This window comes from Mercurialis annua, linkage group LG4 (genome assembly GCF_937616625.2).
Source record: "Mercurialis annua linkage group LG4, ddMerAnnu1.2, whole genome shotgun sequence".
Taxonomy (NCBI): domain Eukaryota; kingdom Viridiplantae; phylum Streptophyta; class Magnoliopsida; order Malpighiales; family Euphorbiaceae; genus Mercurialis; species Mercurialis annua.
In genome coordinates, this window is record NC_065573.1 from 22,911,645 (window position 1) to 22,932,373 (window position 20,729).

At 30.8% G+C, this 20,729-nt stretch overlaps 1 protein-coding gene, 1 non-coding gene and 1 pseudogene across 3 annotated transcripts; 2 read left to right on the forward strand and 1 right to left on the reverse strand.

Moving 5' to 3' along the window:
• The first annotated feature begins 1,776 nt into the window (after positions 1-1,776).
• On the forward strand, positions 1,777-3,345 carry LOC126679017 (mitogen-activated protein kinase kinase kinase 20-like; annotated as a pseudogene).
• Positions 3,346-5,640: 2,295 nt separating this feature from the next.
• Positions 5,641-5,712, forward strand: TRNAC-GCA (transfer RNA cysteine (anticodon GCA)). The gene has a single exon. It is a non-coding gene; the product is annotated as a tRNA-Cys (tRNA).
• A 6,819-nt stretch (positions 5,713-12,531) lies between these two features.
• LOC126678221 (sucrose-phosphatase 1-like) lies at positions 12,532-17,154 on the reverse strand. Of its 2 annotated transcripts, none has more exons than XM_050373126.2 (9): positions 17,037-17,154; positions 16,748-16,839; positions 16,370-16,669; positions 16,096-16,197; positions 15,799-15,993; positions 15,362-15,652; positions 14,317-14,503; positions 12,923-12,969; positions 12,532-12,845 (listed from the first exon to the last, which is right to left on the reverse strand). In XM_050373126.2, exons 2-9 carry the CDS (start codon positions 16,805-16,807, stop codon positions 12,762-12,764), a joined length of 1,266 nt encoding a protein of 421 aa, XP_050229083.1. In that variant the 5' UTR covers positions 16,808-16,839; positions 17,037-17,154; the 3' UTR covers positions 12,532-12,761. The 2 variants fall into 2 exon arrangements, with proteins under 2 accessions (XP_050229083.1, XP_050229084.1); XM_050373127.2 differs by lacking the exon at positions 17,037-17,154 and adding an exon at positions 16,927-17,003.
• Between the last annotated feature and the right edge of the window lie 3,575 nt (positions 17,155-20,729).

Below are 20,729 nucleotides of genomic sequence, written 5' to 3' on the forward strand. Positions count from 1 at the left end.
GTCTCCATTAAAAACACCACCATAGGCTTCCATTTATTGATATGATCACCAAGTGACCTTAACATCCTGGGAGAGCCTAATCCCCGGACGTTCCAACATAGGCCTATCATTGCGACTGGCGGACTTGCTCCGCAGGTTCCACCGATAAATTATCACGAACCACCTCACTAGCACAATCTTCATACTGAGATAGAGCTAATGAGTCTGAGAGAGCAACTCCTCCTCCAATTTTCTTACCAAGCAGATCTCCTTCCCATAAGATGTTCTCCGCAAGATTAGAGATGTCAGCCAACGGTAATTTCTTTCCCCTTTTCAGCCCTTGATTTTTCCTCAAAGACAAGGCCTTTGAATTAGGCCTTTTTGGGCCCTTATCCCTTGTTTTAAGTTTCAGCCCATATACACCCTTCCCTTCCTCGTTTAAATTTATGCTGATTCGCGCCAAAGTGGCCATACCCTTAGGGTTTGTTTGTTTTTCTACATCAATCTCTACTAAATCAGTAACCGTTATCCTCTCCTCAATTTCAGCTTCCTTCCTTATCTGAGTGCTGATCAAAAATCTGCCCCGTACAAAATTTAAAAACCCCGGGAATTCTCCAGAATTATCTCCGAGATTTTGGTTCTTGCCATTCTTATCAGAGCTTTCCCCATGCGCCGTCATCACCTTCCTCCCATCTCCGCCGCGAATTGACAACTCTTCCTCACCATTTCCATCTCCTTCCTCCTCAACCCTGTCCCTACTTCTGAATCGTTTGCCTTTGTTCATCAGTAAAGGACCTGCCTTAATCCACTCACTATATTTGTGACAGGCTCCATCCCCCTTCATTTTCACCCCACATTCAAGTAGTGGGTGGCCAAGGATCCCACAATTATAACACAGATCAGGTAGTCGTTCATACCTTAATCCTGCAATCACCACAACACCTTCCTGAACTTTCACCTTTAAGCCTCGTTTTAATGGTTTAGAAATATCTACCTTAACCTTTACTCTCAAATATTTTCCAATACAGTCTCTTGTTGCTCCAGGATCCACCTTCTCTACTACACCAATTTGCGATCCTAGAGATAGCCCCGCTTCTGAATTCAGACACATCAAAGCTAAATGATGAATCTGAATCCAAAAGGGAACTTTGTCAAACTTCATATTAGAGTGATCTCCCAACCCTTCTGGTATTTCCAGAACTATAAGAAGTTCCTGAAATTTCCATGGACCTCCTGCAATGACCCTCCTTCTGTCTTCCTGTGCTCCGAAATGGAACACAAAGATATTGTCTCCTACCGTTTCCACTCTCAACGGTGCCTTAGTCCTCCACATAAAATTAATTGCTCCAATAAAGCCATCTCTATTCACCTTCTTCGTAGAGAGTACTTTGCCTATGAGCGAGTTTGCAACCTTCTGTTCTCCCGCCAGTCTTGCTTTGTCCCCAAATCACAACAAACAAACTCATCTTCCTCATCTGAGAGGGATAGATTTTGACATAAAATGTTAATATCCATGGCTTTCAGAGTAAAAACGATGGAATAAACTTTCTCAAGAAGAGAGAGAAAAACTATCTCAAAGAGAGAAAAAACTTGAACATTAGCTTAATACTAGTTTTATTTTATTGAAACGCAATAGTAGATTAATTTTAAAAATAATAAAACTTTTAATTACTTAATTTACAGTTACACATTTAGGGTGCGAATTTATCATTCTCCGTTGGAGATCTCTAACAATTTAGAGCTGGAGGGTTTCTTTGGAAATAATTTAAACATTTTGTATCTGTTTTGTAATAAAACATCCTATAGGGCTTTTAGTTACCTCTTTTACCAACAAACGAATAACACGAGACAATAACAGATTCAGGTTTTAAGGCGGCAAGTTTCTAATCCAGTTTGATGTTGGAAAACCAATTCGGATTCCATTCCAAAACCCTATCTCCCCCATTTTACATACTGATCTTACATTCTTCAGCTTGACAGTTTAATAAGAGTTTCAGTTGTCAGAAAATTCGCTTATTTTCATTAGAAGAAAGTAACACAGAGTCAGTAATCATGAAGAGGAAATTTGATTCGGCGGCGATGGACGGAGAAGAGGCTTTTTATAACCATGAATTTCTTGGTGGAGAGGTTCTTTGATCGGAAAAGGAGCATTTGGGTCGGTTTATACTGCTAATTTGAAGAAACCCAAATCAAGAAATATGGTTTATCCTCCAATTATGGCGGTTAAATCGGCGGAGGTTTCAGAATCAAGTTCATTGCAGAAGGAGAAGGAAGTTTACAACAATCTTTATGATTCTCCTTTTATTCTTCAATGCTTTGGTGAAGAAACTACAACTGATCACTCTGGAATTATGTTCTATAATATTCTTCTAGAGTACGCTTCCGGCGGAACCCTGGCTTCTCTGATCAAGCAATCCGGTGGCCGTGGGTTGCCTGAATCTGATGTCAAGCGGTACACGAGGTTTATTCTTAAAGGAATTCATTATATTCATACTCATGGCTATGTGCATTGTGATTTGAAGCCTCAGAATGTTCTGCTTGTCTCCTCTGTTGGTGATCAGTTTGTTCCCAAGATTGGCGATTTAGGGTTAGCGAAGAAAATTGTGAGAAGTAATTCTTACATTGGAGGGACTACTTCGTATATGGCGCCCGAGACTGTGGCGGATGGAATTCAGGAGACTCCGTCTGATATTTGGGCCCTCGGATGCATTGTTTTTGAGATGTTAACAGGCAACAAGGTTTGGGATTCATCAGATGTTGATACCACAAATGCTGAGATTCTGAAAAAGATTGGCGATCCTTACGAATTACCCAGAATTCCATCTCAGATTTCAAAGGATGCAAAGGATTTCTTGAAAGCATGTTTAGTGAAGAAGCCTGCTTTTAGATTTACTTCTGAGATGCTATTAGATCATCCATTCTTATCAGGACTTGGGTGTGATTATGAAGTCTACGAATCCGAGGACGAAGAGTCGACGAATTCAGTTGTCACATTGTGTGACTCTGACTGTGACGACGAGTCTTGCGGTTTTAGCTTTTCTGACGAGCATTCAGGATCTGTTTTCGGTTCTTCCTTGACTGATGGAGAAACGAGCAAGCTTGGCAAATACGCCGATCATGATCTGCTTCATGCGGCACTCTATGCCTCTCCGGTTATTCATTGATTTATTGTTATACAACAGAAAATGTATAGTTTAGTTTATTGTGCTTAATTGACTTCTTAATCATTTGTTAGTTCTTTAGTTCTCACAACTCTGAATTTAGAGTTTGAATTTACTTATCAATACAGCTGTTGAAGATAGTAAAATGATGTAAACAAAAGAATATTTTTGATATATGAACAGAAGATTATGGCCCTTATCTTTAGACTACATGCCATATCTAAAATTCGAAATTACAGTATAAAACTAGCTCTCCTCAATAATACCAAACACTTTTCATTGCTTGATGTTGAATTGTTGATTGTTGACAGATTACTGTGTTTATTCATTTCAGGATCATTGAGTCTTTCAAATGGAGAGGCATTGGTTGTATAGACTAGAATGATAAAGGAAAATGTAGTGGAACGAATGACATGGTTATCAGTATCTAGGTAGCACAGACACTTTATTCAATTAACGTGTCCCCTTTCGGAAACATTTTGGACACTTGACGTCTCGGACACGAAACTTCATTTTTTACATATGAAACCTTAAAATAACCCCGTTTCACTGTGTCCAAGTGTCCCGTTTCCATATATCCGTGTTCTTGTCCGTGCTACCTAGATCAGTATTATTAATAAATGGTAGAAAGGATTGGCAAGGAAACACTTTAGTACTTCATTTTGTGGCTTTCCTGTCTGGTATAGATGAAAGGCAAAAAACAATGCAAGAACTCCAATTTCTTTGTTTAAGTGTTGATATATCATATTAGGTTTGTCTTCAATCAAATATTCTCACCTGTATTCTCTGAAATGCTGCTGGATTATATGTTCAGAGAGGTTTCGAATCAAATTAATTTATCCGCATTTTCTTATACTGATGATGAATCCTCTTATTTTACTTCTTCTGATACTGATGATCTAATGAAAGCAAGTAATTAAAGGCTGCATATTGCTGAATACAGAGATGAGTTAAAACAAACTGCATATTGAACTATGCACTCTCCTGTTATTTCGTACCTTATGTGTTAATTAATAAAACATACATTGACAAAGTTGCAAGTATTTTTTTATGAATAAAATATATTAGAAAGGCCACGAGAAATGGAAAAAACTCCTTAATCCAGAGCTTACGCAGGAGACACACAAAAAATAAGCATATTAAAGACTACGACTCTAAAAAAAAGGAAGAATACAGAAGAAATCGCGAAAAAAAAAACAGAGTCCAGATTTCTAAAAAATCTAATCCGGCTGTTAGAAAGAAAAAAGAAATCTAATCCAGAATAAGAAAATCTTTTACTACAAGATTTATAGAAAATAGATAATATCTTATGGGAAATTCTTACCTAGTCCCGGTCTATGAATTTTCCATACACCTACCTAATGAGGCGTTAGAAAATTTAACACAATTTTCTCTTTTTCTTTTTATTTTCTTTTTTTTCTCATTTCTCTAACACTTCATTGGATAGATCCATGAATTTTTCATGGACCGGGTCTAGGTAAGAACTTTTCAGATATGACGTGGTTTGCTTCTGCTAAAAAATACTTAAATCAATCAACAAATTGTTTGAGTATCTAATTTTTAAAACTCAATAAAAGTTGTAATTCATAAATCAACAGATCTACAGAGTTATCAAGTTTGCACTGCATCATTACATTATCATATATAATACACAATGTATATAAAACATAAAATAAAAAAATAAACCTCACAAAAACATAAATATGAAATAGCATAATTAGCCACAAACCCATCTTTATATTCTAGAAACTGTACACATGCAAAAGAAATAATGAAAAAAATACAGTAAACTAAAAAATGCAAATTTATCAAACACAAACAAACAATCTCGAATATATAACTGTCCGTAACCGCGCCATAACAAGCAGTTGAAGGATAAAAGCAAACACAACCCACGGCATAATTCTTGAAGATAGCAAAAACTGAGACCACATCAAACCCTTTCTTGAGTTGCAAGTTAAGCACTGCACAACCAGCATTAAGGTGATTGGCATGGCAGGAATCATCAATTTAGAGAAAACGTGGTGATGACGATGACGATGATGATATTTAATGCATTGGTTGGGCTTGGAGTGAGTATGAAAATGGGTTGATATGAAAAGAAAGATGGAGATGGCAATGAGTGTGATAAAAGCTTTGTATGGTAATGGACGAACAGAAAGCAAGTCCAGGGTACTTGACATATTCTGATAAAATGCACTCATTGAAGCTTTTAATTTTCTTCTTTAAATGCAATTGATTTTTAGAAATCTGCAAAGTTTTTTGGAGAATAAAAAAGATGGTAAAAAATGGTTTTTAAAGATTTTTTTTTTGTGTTTGTAATAACTGTGTGATTGTTTGGTTATAGTGATGTGAAAATTTAAGTGAAATGAGGGATATGGGAGAGTGAAATGCGGGAATTATTCGAGTTATGAAAAACTGTTTCGTACTTAGGATAAAAACTGAACTGTAACTTGTTAATTTATTTATATTTCTATTGCTCCAGTCGCTCACAACTTAAGGGTCCATAGCTCAGTGGTAGAGCATTTGACTGCAGATCAAGAGGTCACCGGTTCGAACCCGGTTGGGCCCTTTTTTTTATGTTTTTTTCAAATTTTAATTACTTCTCTTGCTTTCAACTTTTACTAGTAATTATTTCAGTCAAATAATTAATATTAGATTAATACGCTATTTAAAATTAAATGTTACGAGAATTCCAATTTTTTTTTTGGAAATACAGAAGATTAATTTTATAAATCAAATATTTTATTAGAAATATAATTTTACATCTTAATAAGGGTTGCATTTGGAAAACATCAATAAAAGTTTATTATTTTTAAAGTACAAAAAATATTAATATATTTAAATTATTATGACTCATATTATTATCAAATTAAATACTACTCCTTTTAGGAGTATAATATTTCAACATAATTATAGATTAAATGTAATTTCAATAAATATTATATGTGTCTCATTTTAGGAGTCCTTCTTTCTATTTTGAGATGTCCTATTCTAAAATTTTATCTTTATTTTAGAGTATTTCAAATTATAATTTTTATAGTCATCTTAAAAGCAATTGTATGAAAAACTTCATTGCCATCAATAAAGGTAAAATAGAAAAAAAAAGTGAGTTTTCTTAAATAAAATTGACGGAGTATGTTATTCGATTAAAAAACATCAATTTTTATAAAATTATTCTTGATAAATATAAAACATTAATATTGATTGTATTTTTTTGCATAAATTAAAAATTATAATTTGTTTATAATGAAATAATTGATATTTACATAATTATTGTTTTTTTTATATTATTTTGTAGAAAAATATGTAACTTAATTATTTAATTGTTTTTACCTAATATGATACAAAATGTTAGTAATAGAAAGATATTTACTTTAAATTTGTATATAAGTTTTTATTCTTTATTTATATATCTATATTAATAATTATTTTAATACTTTTTTTAAAGTGATCATATTAAATAGGTTGAACATTATTATCTCTTTTTATATGTATTTAAATATCCATATAATTCATATTTTACTTGTATTTTAAAATATTAACTATCAATTGGTGATCAAAAGAAATAAAAAAAACTCATGTTTTTTAGTAAAATTTTTATCTATGAGGAGATTTTTTTTTTATTCTGAAACTTGTATTTTTCTCCTTATTTATTTATATCAATTATATATATTTTTATATTTTTATTTTAATGAAATGCAGGGTAAGAACATGTATAAAAATGTATTTTTATAAAATACAAAATAAAATATAAATATTTTTAATAATTTTAGTTTTTTTAAAGCCTATCAATTATTTTACCTACCTATGTAATTAACAAAATAATATAAAATTTATTGTAAAAAAATTAAAAAAATTATTTTTATTTTGATATAGTGATAAAATATATTTTTTAATAATAAAATAGTAAAATATCATAATATAACAATTTAATTTTTCTTTTCCAAGAGCCATTAAACCATTAAAAACAATTTCTAAGGACTGAAATGTAACTCATGATACAAATAAGGAGTAAATATGTTAATTGTCCATTATATTTTGACCTTATCAGGCTGTGGTCAAAAAATAAAGCCTAGAATATGATGTAATCTATAATTCATCCTATTATTGTCGTTTGTATTATTTTATACTTCCACCTATTATGCTTTGCTTCATCATCATATAAGCGTTTCTATTGTTTTATATTTCCACCCATTATTCTTCGTTTCATGATATATGTCGTTTTAAGCATTATGTCGTTTTTCTTCAGTTTTAATGTATCTATATATTATATAATTGAGAGGACCAACGGAGCTCTCTCATCGATTCTCACCAAATAGAGCATTCTCATCAGTTCCCATTCTTTTAAAAACACTTATTTTAAATTAATTATTTTAACATTTATTTAATCTAATTAATCTAATTTAGGTTTAGATAAGTATTTAGTTGTTGAGAAAGTGATAACTTTCAAGTAAAACACAATCTGCTTCATTTCAATTTCAATTAATATAAACTCTACCGATCTATTTTGAACTTACATGAACAATAATTCTACTCAATAATTCTATTCTACTGGTGCGATTGATATCACAAGAAGGAAAATTGTTTTTTTTTGCAGCAAAGTCATATGTACGGTAGAGGTAATATATAATGTGAATAATTAATATTATTTTGTTCACCAAGTGTGCTATACTTACAGATTTGATCCCCTCCCAATGATTTATGGAATACGTGCCTACTAATGTATATACTATTTGTATTAATTGTGCTATCATCTAATGTAAATCTATGTTCCTTGCTAGAGAACATGTAGTTGTTAGTTAATTTTCCTTCCTTACTAAAGGAGCATGCACCTTTTAGTTAATTTTCTTTAGCAGCAGATTAATAAGGATACGTGTGTATGATGAGAAACCTTCATTAATTGAACAATATTAAAGTAATTAATATTTTAAAATTGCTGGGTAGGGTCTATATCTATCTATATACTTATATAATTGAAAGGATCAACGGAGGCCTCTCATTGATTCTCATAAAATAGAGAATTCTCATAGTCTCCAATTTTTATAAACTACTTCATTTTTATTTAATTTTTAAAATTCAATGTTAATAGATAATCACATCAGTTCCCACTTTTTATAAAATACTTAGTTTAATTAGAGTTTATCATGACATTTAGCAACCTAATCTAAATGAACTACCCAATATATCAATATAAATACCACCATAATATCCATTCTCCTTTTCACGTTATAATTTCAAGCATTGTTATTTCTAGGATTTTACTTTTGCTCATTAATTTTTGTTATCACGGCAATTGTTTTCTTTTAGTTAGTTAAATACTCAAACAGTTTGTTTTATTCTTTTGTTGAGTTCTCGGATATTTTACTCACTGTATCCTGATTATTGCAATCTAAAATTTGCTTACTTTTATCATCAGGTGGTATGTTACGGGAAAAGTGGAAAGTGCTTATAGCTTAGATTTGAAGGTATGATATAATCTTTTCATATATATTTATTACTTTTCATTTATGGGTTTTGACTCTGAAATACTGAAGAGTTGTGTTTTGGTGCAAAACTAATTTTTACCTTCTTATGATCACTCATTGAAATAAATAAGAAATACCTTCAAATTAATTGAAACAACTCCAATTGAAACAATTAAGAAAGTATAACTCCTCTACACTTTATAGTGTTCAGTATATATTAATTTATAAAAATTTCTAATTTTTACAAATTATTTATTTATTGAATATTATTTTTTTAAAAAATAAAATTAATCTAGAATTTTGACAAACTCACATGTTATAAAAATATTTGATTAATTTTTATTATTTTAACATTATATTTTATTTGATTTTTACCTAATATAAAAATTATTACTATTAAAAGAGTATCAATATTGAAGAACCTCAGCATTTTTAAATAATCTATTATTAACATTAAAATAAATTTTTATTTTATTAGTCTATCTATTATAATTTTTTTCACATTTTTTTTTTAATAAATTTATTATTTATACTTATATAATTGAAAGAACCAATGGATGCTTAGAGTTTCCATTTTTTTAAAATACTTAATTTTATTTTATTATTTTTAATGATTTTTAACGTAATATCTATCTTTAAAGCTAATATTTCTATAAAGTTTATCCTCTTCAGTTTAAGATAACTATGTTTTGCAGTATTTGTTTTTCAATAAACTATTGAATATCATTGTATAACAATTATGTTGTTTTATTATAAACTGTGCATCGACATCAATTATTCATAAAACCACGACGAGAACTTCTACTTATTGTAAGCTAATATAATTATACAACTTGAGCTTGTGCACCATATCTGTGTGATTTTTTTTAATTAAAAATCAACTGCCATATGAATTGTTTGTATGGTGAACATTTGTCATATGAATTGTTATTATGCTCTACTGTGCAATTCTATTTTCAGTTGCTTCCCTAGAGGCAGCTTCACTCTTTGGGAATTGGATCCATTTCATTGGTTAAAATGTACCAGGTACTATTATTTTATCACACCTTTTATTTACCGATACTCAAAATATGACTAAACTAATGAAAAAGAACCTTTCTTTAAGTGAATTGATTTGTTCTTGCCAGAAGCATAAGTGAAGTTCACAAACCAATAACTAATGACGCCATTTAGATGAACACAAACTCATGAGTGTTTATCCCATGCAACCGTTGCGCCACGTTATTTTTACATCAAGCCAATGAGCATTTGCGATAGGGAATTTTTTAATTATTACTTATTTTTTTTATCATTCAATTTTCCACATGATTAACGCATAATTGGTTTGTTGCACGAATGACATAGCGCAACGGTTGTGTGCAATAATTTTTCCAAACTCATATCTACAAATAAGAAAGATCATTAAAATATATTTTTGATACCATCGACATGCAGATGCACAAAAATTACCCTTGACTATTTTGCCAGAATAAGTACCTTTTAGAATGGTTTCATCAGTGTTAGTATCATAATAAAGACTTGAAAATTCATCGATAATGGAGATGAGTGAATGACGAGTAACATCCAATAAACTTAATTAGTTGGGAATTGAATTAACTTTTAAAATTAATGAATTTGATTTTTTTGTTCTAAATTTAAAATAAATTAATTTTTTTACCAATAAAATCAAACTAAACAACAGTTTTTTATAATTTCAAATTTAATTAAATCAAATTAAAGAGTTTCATTTTGTTAATCAATTTTGACATTGTAACCTCCCTGTAAAATCAAATAAAAATATTATACGATATTTGATATTTGTAACACTTACGATGCAATTGAATAGACCTATTTATAAGGAAGTTTAACTGCTTGGAATTTTTATGAATTCTCAACTTAGATAAAATATTAATTTGTTTAGGTTGTTGTTACTAGATAATCATAGATATATATGATATATGAATTTGGTAATTTATATATGGCAGATTTAAAGAGTATTTTCATGAGTTTTAAATTTAGAAAAATAATTTTTAATTTAATAAAGTTATTATTAATAGATAATTATTATTATAAAAGATCAATTTATTTAAGTATTTTTTAAATAATAAATAATTAATAAAAGTTTAATTTCAGTAGGATTATAATTTAAATAAAAGTTAGTTGAATAAGGAAGAGTTTGATAAAATATGTAATTGTTCAAAGTTCAAACTATAAAATTATATAGTTTTATAATCTTTTTTTAATTCTATTATAATCCTTATTTTCTCCACATAAATGCAGATCATGTATAAAAATCACTATAAGATTATGCACACACAATAATTATTATTAGAATGGTATAATTACTTAAAGCATATTAATTAGACACATAATATAATATAGGTATACTACACAATTATTGTGTCTGAATGTGATAGCTTTTTAATATACCAGGTTCATCACAATCAACATATAGTATAAGCAACAAAACAAATAATGTCGTGAAGATGGCTCAAAGGTTTTGGTTAATTTGAATCGATTGATAAAATATTTTGATTCGATTAAGTGGTTAAACTTTTTTTTAAAAAAATTGATCAAATTAATAGATATCAATTTTAAATATATTTATTTTCATTTATTAACTTTTTAATGATCACCCAATAGTTTTTATCTTTAGGGACTAAAATTTCTACTATGAGTCATTTATTTTGTCTTGAATGTTTCTAATGAATATGAATTTTTAGATAGCAAAACTTATCATTGTTTAATTTCTTTTACATTAATTACTTTTTATAATTAAATGTAAGTATATACTATTTATTTATAAAACATATCATAATAGTAAAGTAAATTTATTTATGTATCTATATCTATATGCTTATGTAATTGAGAGGATCAAACGAGCATTTTCATGAGTTATCAATTTAAATAAAACACTTATTTAATTTTTTAAAGTTGTGATTAATATATAATTCTAATTAGTTTCCATTTTCTTAAAAAAAAATTAGTTTCCAATTTGAATAATACTAAATAAGTATTTTTTTTAAATTTAAATTTAGAAAATATGTTTATTTTCTTTTTAAAAAATTATGATTACTAAGAAATTGTCATTAGCTTTTTTAAAATTGAATAAAATATTTATGTATTATTTTATAAGTTATAAAATACTAAATTTAAGTCATTTTATATGAATAAATTTTTAAAATATTAATACTAATTGTTCCGTGCAAATGCACGGGCTTACGACTAGTAGTATAATAATTGCCTTCTCTTGTTGTATTTTACTACTGGACCTACCTGTAATTCTCTCTTTGATTTTAGCTTTCAAAAAATGATTACTTTTTTTTTATTAAAAAATTAAATTACTTTAATTGGTTTGTGTTGTCAATAATTATAACACAAATAGTATAAATAATCAAAATTAATATATATATATATATATATATATATATATATTCACTTTTCAGTGAAAACATGATTTTTATCACTTCAAATTAAAACTTAAGAGTACTTCTTTAGCAAAATGATTTTTTTTAATAATTTAACATATAATTTTAAATAAATTAATAGTCAATATATTTGTTATCAGATTGATAAAAATTTATTTAAATACATTTTTGGATACTATTTTAATAATACATTAACCAAACCATAAACTCTCCTATATTTTTTATTTTTTATTAATAATTGGAAGGGGGCGCTTGTGGGAGAAATTAAATCCAGGACCCGAAGAGTTTGTTGTCCAGCGTTTATACCATTTGACCTAAAATTCGTTAGTTATACTCTCTTATTCTTAAACAGTGTTAAGATATAATAAGACATCCATGCACACTATTTTTAAGAATAATACTAGAATGTGAGGAAAACACATAAAATTCTAAAATTTAAACAATATATGTAACCTAAGCTACCAATTTTCCCTTAATTTTGAGCGCATTTGCAAGAAAAATATATGATGTAGAATATAATAAATCATGTCTTCATTAATGTACTCAATTATCACCCAAATGCACTTGCATTTAGAATCATGCCTTAAAGAAGAGATGAAATATACAACTTGTGTACTCTATATGTGCACATATTTTCTTCTTCAGAGTTGATGATAGTAAAAATTACTAAACTGGAATATGTATTATCATTAAAATATTTTATTGTAAATGAAAAACTTATAACCATCTCCTCTTTTGAGTAAAATTCAGAAGAGCCAAGTTGATTGATCTTTAGCTCCTGCTCCTTCCAACCATGTCTGATGCACGTGCAGATACATTGCTTCCGCATTCTAAAACCAAAGCGATTTAATCGTCTCAGATAAACAGGTACTATAACATAATCTGAATCATTAATCTCGATACTCACCTGTACTTTTATTACAGCAGTGTTCACACAACCTTCATGTTCATCACCTGCAACAGTTGAAAAATAACCGCATTATGGAGAATAAAGATAATCAAGGAGGTATTAGCCGACAACTTGACATTGAGCGGGCGACTTCAAATATTCGTTACATGTAATGCAATATGGGTATATAGAAAGGGGGCAAAAATGCCATGGCATTTTCTCGGAAACGTAAAATCTCCTTTAGCGTTCAGCAAATACACCCTCAAAGTTTTGAAAAAGGCTAAATGATACTCCATATGAAACGGGTTAACGATTTGCACTACCTCCATTTCATAAGAGAGCATGATTGAGTCGTTTGTAAAATTTTGATGGTGTATTTGGGAGAAATAAAATTAAAAGGGCTTATTTGTTTCCCGAGGTAAACGTTAGGAGACCTTTTGTACTTTTTTTCTAGAATTATTAGCCTAAATTCCAAAATCAAATAGTATTCAGATTCAAATGGCTACACTTGCCATAAATTTCTTCCTTTTTAGGAGATTGGGAACTGAAGGATAGTAGTTACATTCACCTAGATTCAAGCATGATATACGCAAAATCTATGCTATATGAAATTGTGTATGATTACAATGCCTACCTATATTAAAAGATCTTGAATTGATCTAAGTTTAAGAGATTTCATACGTTACAACCTTGTGGTATTCTAAAGAAGAAAAGCATGATGAGGCAATGAAAGGATTTATATCCAATACGGATATTCAAAAACCAAACTAAATAACTGGATCGAACCAATAAAATTCAGTTTGGATTGATTTAAAATTATAAAGCAATCAATTTTTCACTTCGATTCTAAAAGTAAAAAATTCAGTTCACTTTTAGTAAAAATCGAACCAAAAAAACAACTGAAACGACTGGTTTTAACATATTTAAGGTTCTTATAAAACTGGTTTGGTTTGATTTTGAAGAAAAAAAATCAAAATTTTTGTTCAGTTCAGTTTGTACCGAATTTTACACCCCTAATACCTAATGACCCGTGGTCATTTTCTTAAATTAAACAGAAAATATATAGCCATGTGTCTTATCAAGTCACTATTACTCCATTATGGTGTTTGAGACTACAGTTCACTCCGTATCTAGATGTGTTATGCGTTTAACTTAAAACATTCAGTACATGCATAGCAATAAAATGATATTCCAAATGTCTTCAACAACAATAGACAAGACATAAACAAAGAGTATGGGGCAAAAAGACTCGAGCATTTGAAAATAGAAGGTAGAAGAATATAGCATAACCAATTTTAAAAAAATGAAAAAGATGCAGTCTAGCAAAAAATTCATCAGAAAAAGCACAAAATAAAAGAGCAACAACAGAAAGAACATATCATCATCATTATCATTTTGTTTAAAAGGCTTACCACTTGACTCCCACTGGTCGAATTTCACAAGCCAATTATCTGAACCAACTTTTGTAGATAAAATTCGATCAACCCAAATCCGATATGGTTTGCCTTGTTTGTCACCATAGTGACTTCTAATCCCATTTATAGCATCATGAAGAGAGAGTTCAGCACCAGAGGGATGAACAAGGATACCAGTTGGATCCTGCCGCCACATAGAGGATGACCGAATTAGTATAAAACAGACAGCTTCAATTGCCTTGCTGGCAACATGCAATGTAAACGTACATAACTCACAATTAACAAGTTTCCACACATTGTAAAGCTTTTATGAAAGGAACCAGCAAAAAATCACAATAAAAAAATGACCCAAGAACTATAAAAAGAAATGACCATGACACATACTTTAACACAAAAACCAAATTCCATGCGAAATATTGCAAGTTATAACTTTAGTGCAAGAAGTTGATAAAGCAAATAAACATAATACTTAAAAATAGTAGCTGCTCTTTATCACCTTTCTTAAGATGAAAGCAGTAGGCCACAAACACGGAAATCATGCATAACCCTCAAAAGCAAATTGGGCTAACTGAAGAATAGCAGATGACTGTAAAACACATGTGCATCTTGAAGATTATATTTAAGATGACAATAGACCTAACAGAAATACTATTCCATTAGATGAATAAAATACTTCAATCCTGCAGTCCTGGAAGAAAAAATTCAGCATCTTTGAAAAAAGCTCGCTCCAATAGATGACAAGCAACAAAACAATTTGCATTCATGAATTTATCTTAATAAGCCATATCAATTTTCACGCCATAACTCTACTACCCTAAGTTTAAACATATACATAGCTTTGAGACTCAGATGTACCTACTACCTACCAAACAATAAATTCACCCTGAAATTATGCTTACGACTCTAATAGGTATTAATATGCAAATACATATCACACAAGAGAGATAACAAGGGAGAAAGGAGAACAAAATGAAATGGATCTTTAAAATATATGCAACCTTAAGAATCATGAAATGAGAGAAAAGGGGGATAGAAAACATACGCAATCAGCTTTCATGCTTGCCATGTACATCTCACAGTTCTCAATTTCTGCACGCCTCCACTTCTCAAAGAACAAGAAAAAATTCACAACTGCTTTACCAGGAGTCATGTTTTCAAGCTCATGGTTTGAAAAATCCGATACATCCCTGGGAGAAGTGTTTGGACCAAGACCAAAATGACCAATAGCTTGTATGATTCCAGCTGCACATCTCTCAGTTGCATGAAGTATTTTAGGATTGTTTTTGGCATTTTCATTATACCACTGCAGCAATTCTTCTTGTGCATTGCTAACCTGCCCAAAACACAAGTAAGAAATGTTAAAAAGGGAAACATTTTGACGTGCACATGACCCTGCTTTGGAATGCCAACCACAATTTTCCAACAGACGAACATAGTCGATCAATAGCTATGGTAAAAAAAAACTTGGTAAAATCCTACCATAACTCCATGGACATCTGGAATTGTGAATAATTCAGCATCATTTCCAGAATCGCCACAGACAAGAGTGTTGATAGGTAATTTTCCCTTGGCGATAAACTTCTTGTGCAAATATGCAAGAGCCTGTCCTTTGCCAGCACCTTGAGGTAGTATATCCAAATCCATTCCTCCACTATAAATTATTTTAACATCCAGCTAATAGAAAACAATAAAAGATGATTCAGAAGTAATATCAAAGATAAAATAGTAGTGCAACTCAAACATTGAATTTTCCACATTTCAAAACTCAAATTTTACCCCCCGTTTCGCCAATATCTCTGAAAGTTCCTTTGTTACCGTCTCAGCCTTACTTTTATCAACATAAAAGCTAATCTTGTGTGCCCGCTGCTCTGTTTCCGACTGGACAATCCAATTAGTTCACATTATTCGGTGATTCATGATACGGAAAACAATTTACTAAAACCACATTTATTTCTTTATTAAGATCATTTCCCCAAGTTGGAGCATTAACAACAAACCAAAAGCAAATCTTCCAATAAGAGAACCAAATGAAAGAGTATTCTAGTTATACCTGAAGCTTAAGTTCCGGAAACTTGCTTGTCTCCTCAGTGACTATATCCCTATCCCATTTCTGATTCAGTACCTCAACCCAACCACTATCCGGCACCATCTTGGTACCATAAGTGATCTCAGTACCCACAGACATTATAGTTATATCTGGTGTCAGCATAGGCTTCTCCTTCCTCAGTTCTTTGTATAGCGTCGGAGACCTCCCAGTCGAAAAAACTAACAGAGAATCGTGACGATAATGAGCTTCCCATAACGCATTGAACCTAAGAATGGACATGTTATCCGGGTCATGATGATCAACCTGCAAGAACAAAAACACACTGTAATAAACAAAATCCTAAAACAAGGGTATAAAAATACAAACAAAATAAAGACCTACCATTGTATGATCAAGATCAGAAACTATCATCAAACGAGCAGGTTCCTTGAGCCTATCCATTACTGATATAACCCCAAATTTTAACAAAAACCCTGTAATAAAATGAATGACAAAGATAAAAATATATCAGCAAGTACCCAGAAACAGTCCTAAATTATCTGATATAAAAATTAACATACTTGCAGGGATTGAAATGGATTAACTAAGCAGAAAATTGAATGTGCTAATAATGAACTGAAATGGGAAAAAACTAATAGAAAAATATAAACCCAAAAACAAAAACAAAAACCTGAAATTGAAAGGTGGGAGATTGTAATTGCGTGATGGCCTTTCAATGTTTATACGAAATGCTATTAACCCACCAAATTGTTCAGAACAAATAACAAAAAGAAGTTGATAAAAAACTGAATTTGGACACATGTTCTTAAGAGACACGGCCACTTAAAAACATGGGGCCGGGAATGTTAGATTTGGACGGTGCTTGTTGATGATCTTGCATTTTAAGACGGATCGGACGGAGGAGAAAGAAGGGCTCGGAATATATTTTATTTTTGGCCAAAAGAATATTGATTATGTTAAAATATAATAAAATGAGCATATTCTTAAATTGGTGGGTATAATTTTTGAGATTGGTTGCAATTTGTGTCCATTGTATTTGTAGATTTGATTTTTTTTATTTAGTGCAACAATAGGAATGAAAAAATTAAACATTTTCCACTTCGATTTAAAAAATGAATATAGTAAAATTTAAATTTATGTTTTAAAAATTTAAAATATAAAAACAATGGCCTAATGCCTTAAAAGATTCCGACTTTTTAGCCCCTTCTCAATCCTACCTGAAGTTGAAAATTGATCAATTTTATTCTATTTTGCATTTTTTGTTTTAATTGTATCCTAATTTTCAATTTTTTATAGTTTTTTTACATATATGATGAAATCATTCAATTAACTAAATCTAAAGATAAAATTAGATTTATTTTTATTCAAAAAAAAATAAACAAATGAGTCTTTTATTTTAAAAAATTAATTAAAATTCATAGTCAAATTAAAACTAATATAAATTTTAAATTAATTTAACTAAATCTAAATAAATTTTAAACATATATAATTAATAAATGTTTAATATGGAGAATGTTTTTAAATTTTTTTCAAATGAAAAAGACATCAATTTAATATTTCAGGATATAATTGAAACATAAAAATATAAAATATGATAAAATTGGTGATTTTTCAATGTCAGGATAGGATTAAAAATGGGCTAAAAGGTCAGGAGTTTTAAAAGCATTAGACCAAAAAAAGGTACGATATTTTTGAATGGTTATCAAATTTAAATAATACAACAATTTAACATTCATAACTCATGAGCATTAAAAATGCAACAATTTAACATTCATAACTATCTATATGTACATTATGTTTATATGACCGGAACGGGGTTCGGGGGGTCGTTCGCCCAGACTTATGACTGACTTCGAATCTGGAAAGGTTTTGAAAAATGGATTTGCCACCTAGATAAGCTAGAAAATGCCTTTTATACCGACTGAGTAAATCTCTCACGCTTATAGGTGAGACCACCTTGCATCAGATCAAAAGACCGGGTTCGATGTACAACATCAAAATTCTTGTATTTGGCTTATCGACCGCATCATTTTTACATGACATATATGGTTATCTCATCTTAATCATGCAGTCAATAGGATAATGTGCTGGAAATGTAAACGAGTCTGGAAAGCGATAAAACAAGTAAGACGCGTATATGACTCGATCTGGACTGGCATGTGAGACATGTAACAAGTAGCAGTCAGAGGTGAGTATTTAGTCATTTTGCATGCACAAATCCTAAACCAGATGTGTATGTGATACTGATTTTATTTAAGTAATCTTTAATGGCTATACAACCTTCTATTATATTTTCATGGCAATCTTATGATTTCAATATGATTTGCTGGACTTGCTGGATTTAGAGTTAAGTTAGTGTGGTTAAGTTCATTAGCCTGTTAATATTGGATCTAGACATGCTTTGGAAGACGATTAAACATTACAAACATACACAAAGGCAGTTGGATATGCATACAAGATTAGGAATACTTTTTAACCTTATAGAACCGGAGTGTCTAGCACTCGTCTGCCATGTAATAGTCTGTGTAATCGGAATCAGGATTTGTTCAGAATACGGAGGTTCATTATCTCGTCAATACGGATCCACTGGTTTGAACCGTAGTCGATTATGTGTTTAAAAAACCTGGAATAGATTATGGAATATTCTGGTCTATGATGGGCTTGAGCTTCAGGGTCCGGTTGGCATGGAAGATTATAGAGCATGGCTTTGATCCTGAAATACATTGTGTCTGGCCCATTACAACATAAAATAAGGTCCTACAGCTGATTACAAATCTGTGGGCTCAAACGGATCCCAATTATAAATTCAAACGAACTCAAAAACACAAAAATAAGATCTATATCGAGTTTGGAAGATCTGGAGACATCTGGAGTTGAAGAAAAGTGGCGCCATCCGGAGTGGCGGCTGTTCTGTCGCGACTGGTTAGCAGGAGTTTGTCGTTTTTTGTTCGATTTCATGCAAAAATAATACAAAAACGAGCAAAAAAACACATAGGGAAAGGTATGGGCATAAACATACTAGAAATATATGCTCAAAAGCAGTAAATTAACATCCTAAACATGTTTCTAAGTTCAAAATCATGGCAATTATGGAAAAAACACAAGTATGGCAAACAATGGCAGTTTAAATCCTAACATGCGTTCTAAGTATCAAAAATTAAGCATGGCAAAGATCCGGAACAACATATAAGTGAAATATGTGTATGAATATATTGAAAAATAACCATAGACATGTTTCCAATGTCATGGTATGACAATCATGGAAAAAATACAGTTTGTGGCAATTTACGGAAACTCAACCTAAACATGCATCCTAAAATATGGGACCTAGCAGTTCTAGCATAAACATGGAAAAATTGATGGAAAGAAGAATTGGATCATTAGAAGTACCGTTATGAGTCCTTGGCTCGTTTTCTGGCAGTCCAAATGTATAATCTAACTTAGGATCGATGTGCAGTTGTATGTTCTTGACTAATTAAAGTATATATTAGCTTGTTTGATTGGTGAAAATCGACTGTGTGTGTGCTTGGTGGTGTGTGTTTTGGCTATTTCTCTTCAAAACTAGGGTTTATGTGCTTTTCTTTTTGGGGTTATGTGTGCGTCCTCTAGTCAGGTGAATTAAGATGACTATTTATAGAGGTTAGAGGTAGCTTACAGTTAACTAGAGTCTAAATTTGATTAGAAATCTACAAGTGAGTGTTAAAGTTGAGTGTGATGTGTGAAAGTGAATAAATAGGCGAGATTAGAAGTCTATATTTGTAACATCCCTCAATGTTATCACGTAAGAATCTGACGTGTGAAACACGTTTCGTTTAAAATCCGATGAAATACGTGTCATGTTTGATATTAAAATAAATTAAATATATTAAGGGGATAAATAAATTATAATTTAAAGATGAGATATAACTATATTTGGAGCTATAATTAGGCATGAATGGATAAACTGTCACGACCCAAAATTTATTGAGCCGCAACCGGCGCTAGGGAACGGGAGTGGTAGCTCCGGAACCCGTAGCAAGCCTAAAATCACAATTTATTTTTCGCAAATATAATATAAACAAATAACAACAAACAACGGAAGCAAATATATACATATATATAACATATAACCGAATATGTACACTAACTGTTTCAAAACCTCGCGGGCTCTAGTTACCGTACCCTGTACGAACTGGCCTCGCGGTACTATATACATCAGTTAGTGTTTCAAACATCCCACTGGCATCTGGGGCCGTGGATCACATACAACGTACGTAGCCTATCAAAAAGCATATAGACAAATACAGCAGTTGATATATACAATCAAAATAAACTGCTGACTAGGCTACTATTCTGTTGACACAGGACCACTACTGCAGCACTC

Bases quoted from the DNA above. Each gene is read 5' to 3' on its own strand.
- LOC126678221 (XM_050373126.2), bottom strand. From the start codon at position 16,807: ATGGATAGGCTCAAGGAACCTGCTCGTTTGATGATAGTTTCTGATCTT. The intron at 16,670-16,747 runs GTAGGTCTTTAT...TTGTTCTTGCAG, and splicing joins CTGATCTTGATCATACAATG to GTTGATCATCATGACCCGGA. The intron at 15,994-16,095 runs GTAAAATTTGAG...GTTTTCTATTAG, and splicing joins AGATATTGGCGAAACGGGGG to CTGGATGTTAAAATAATTTA.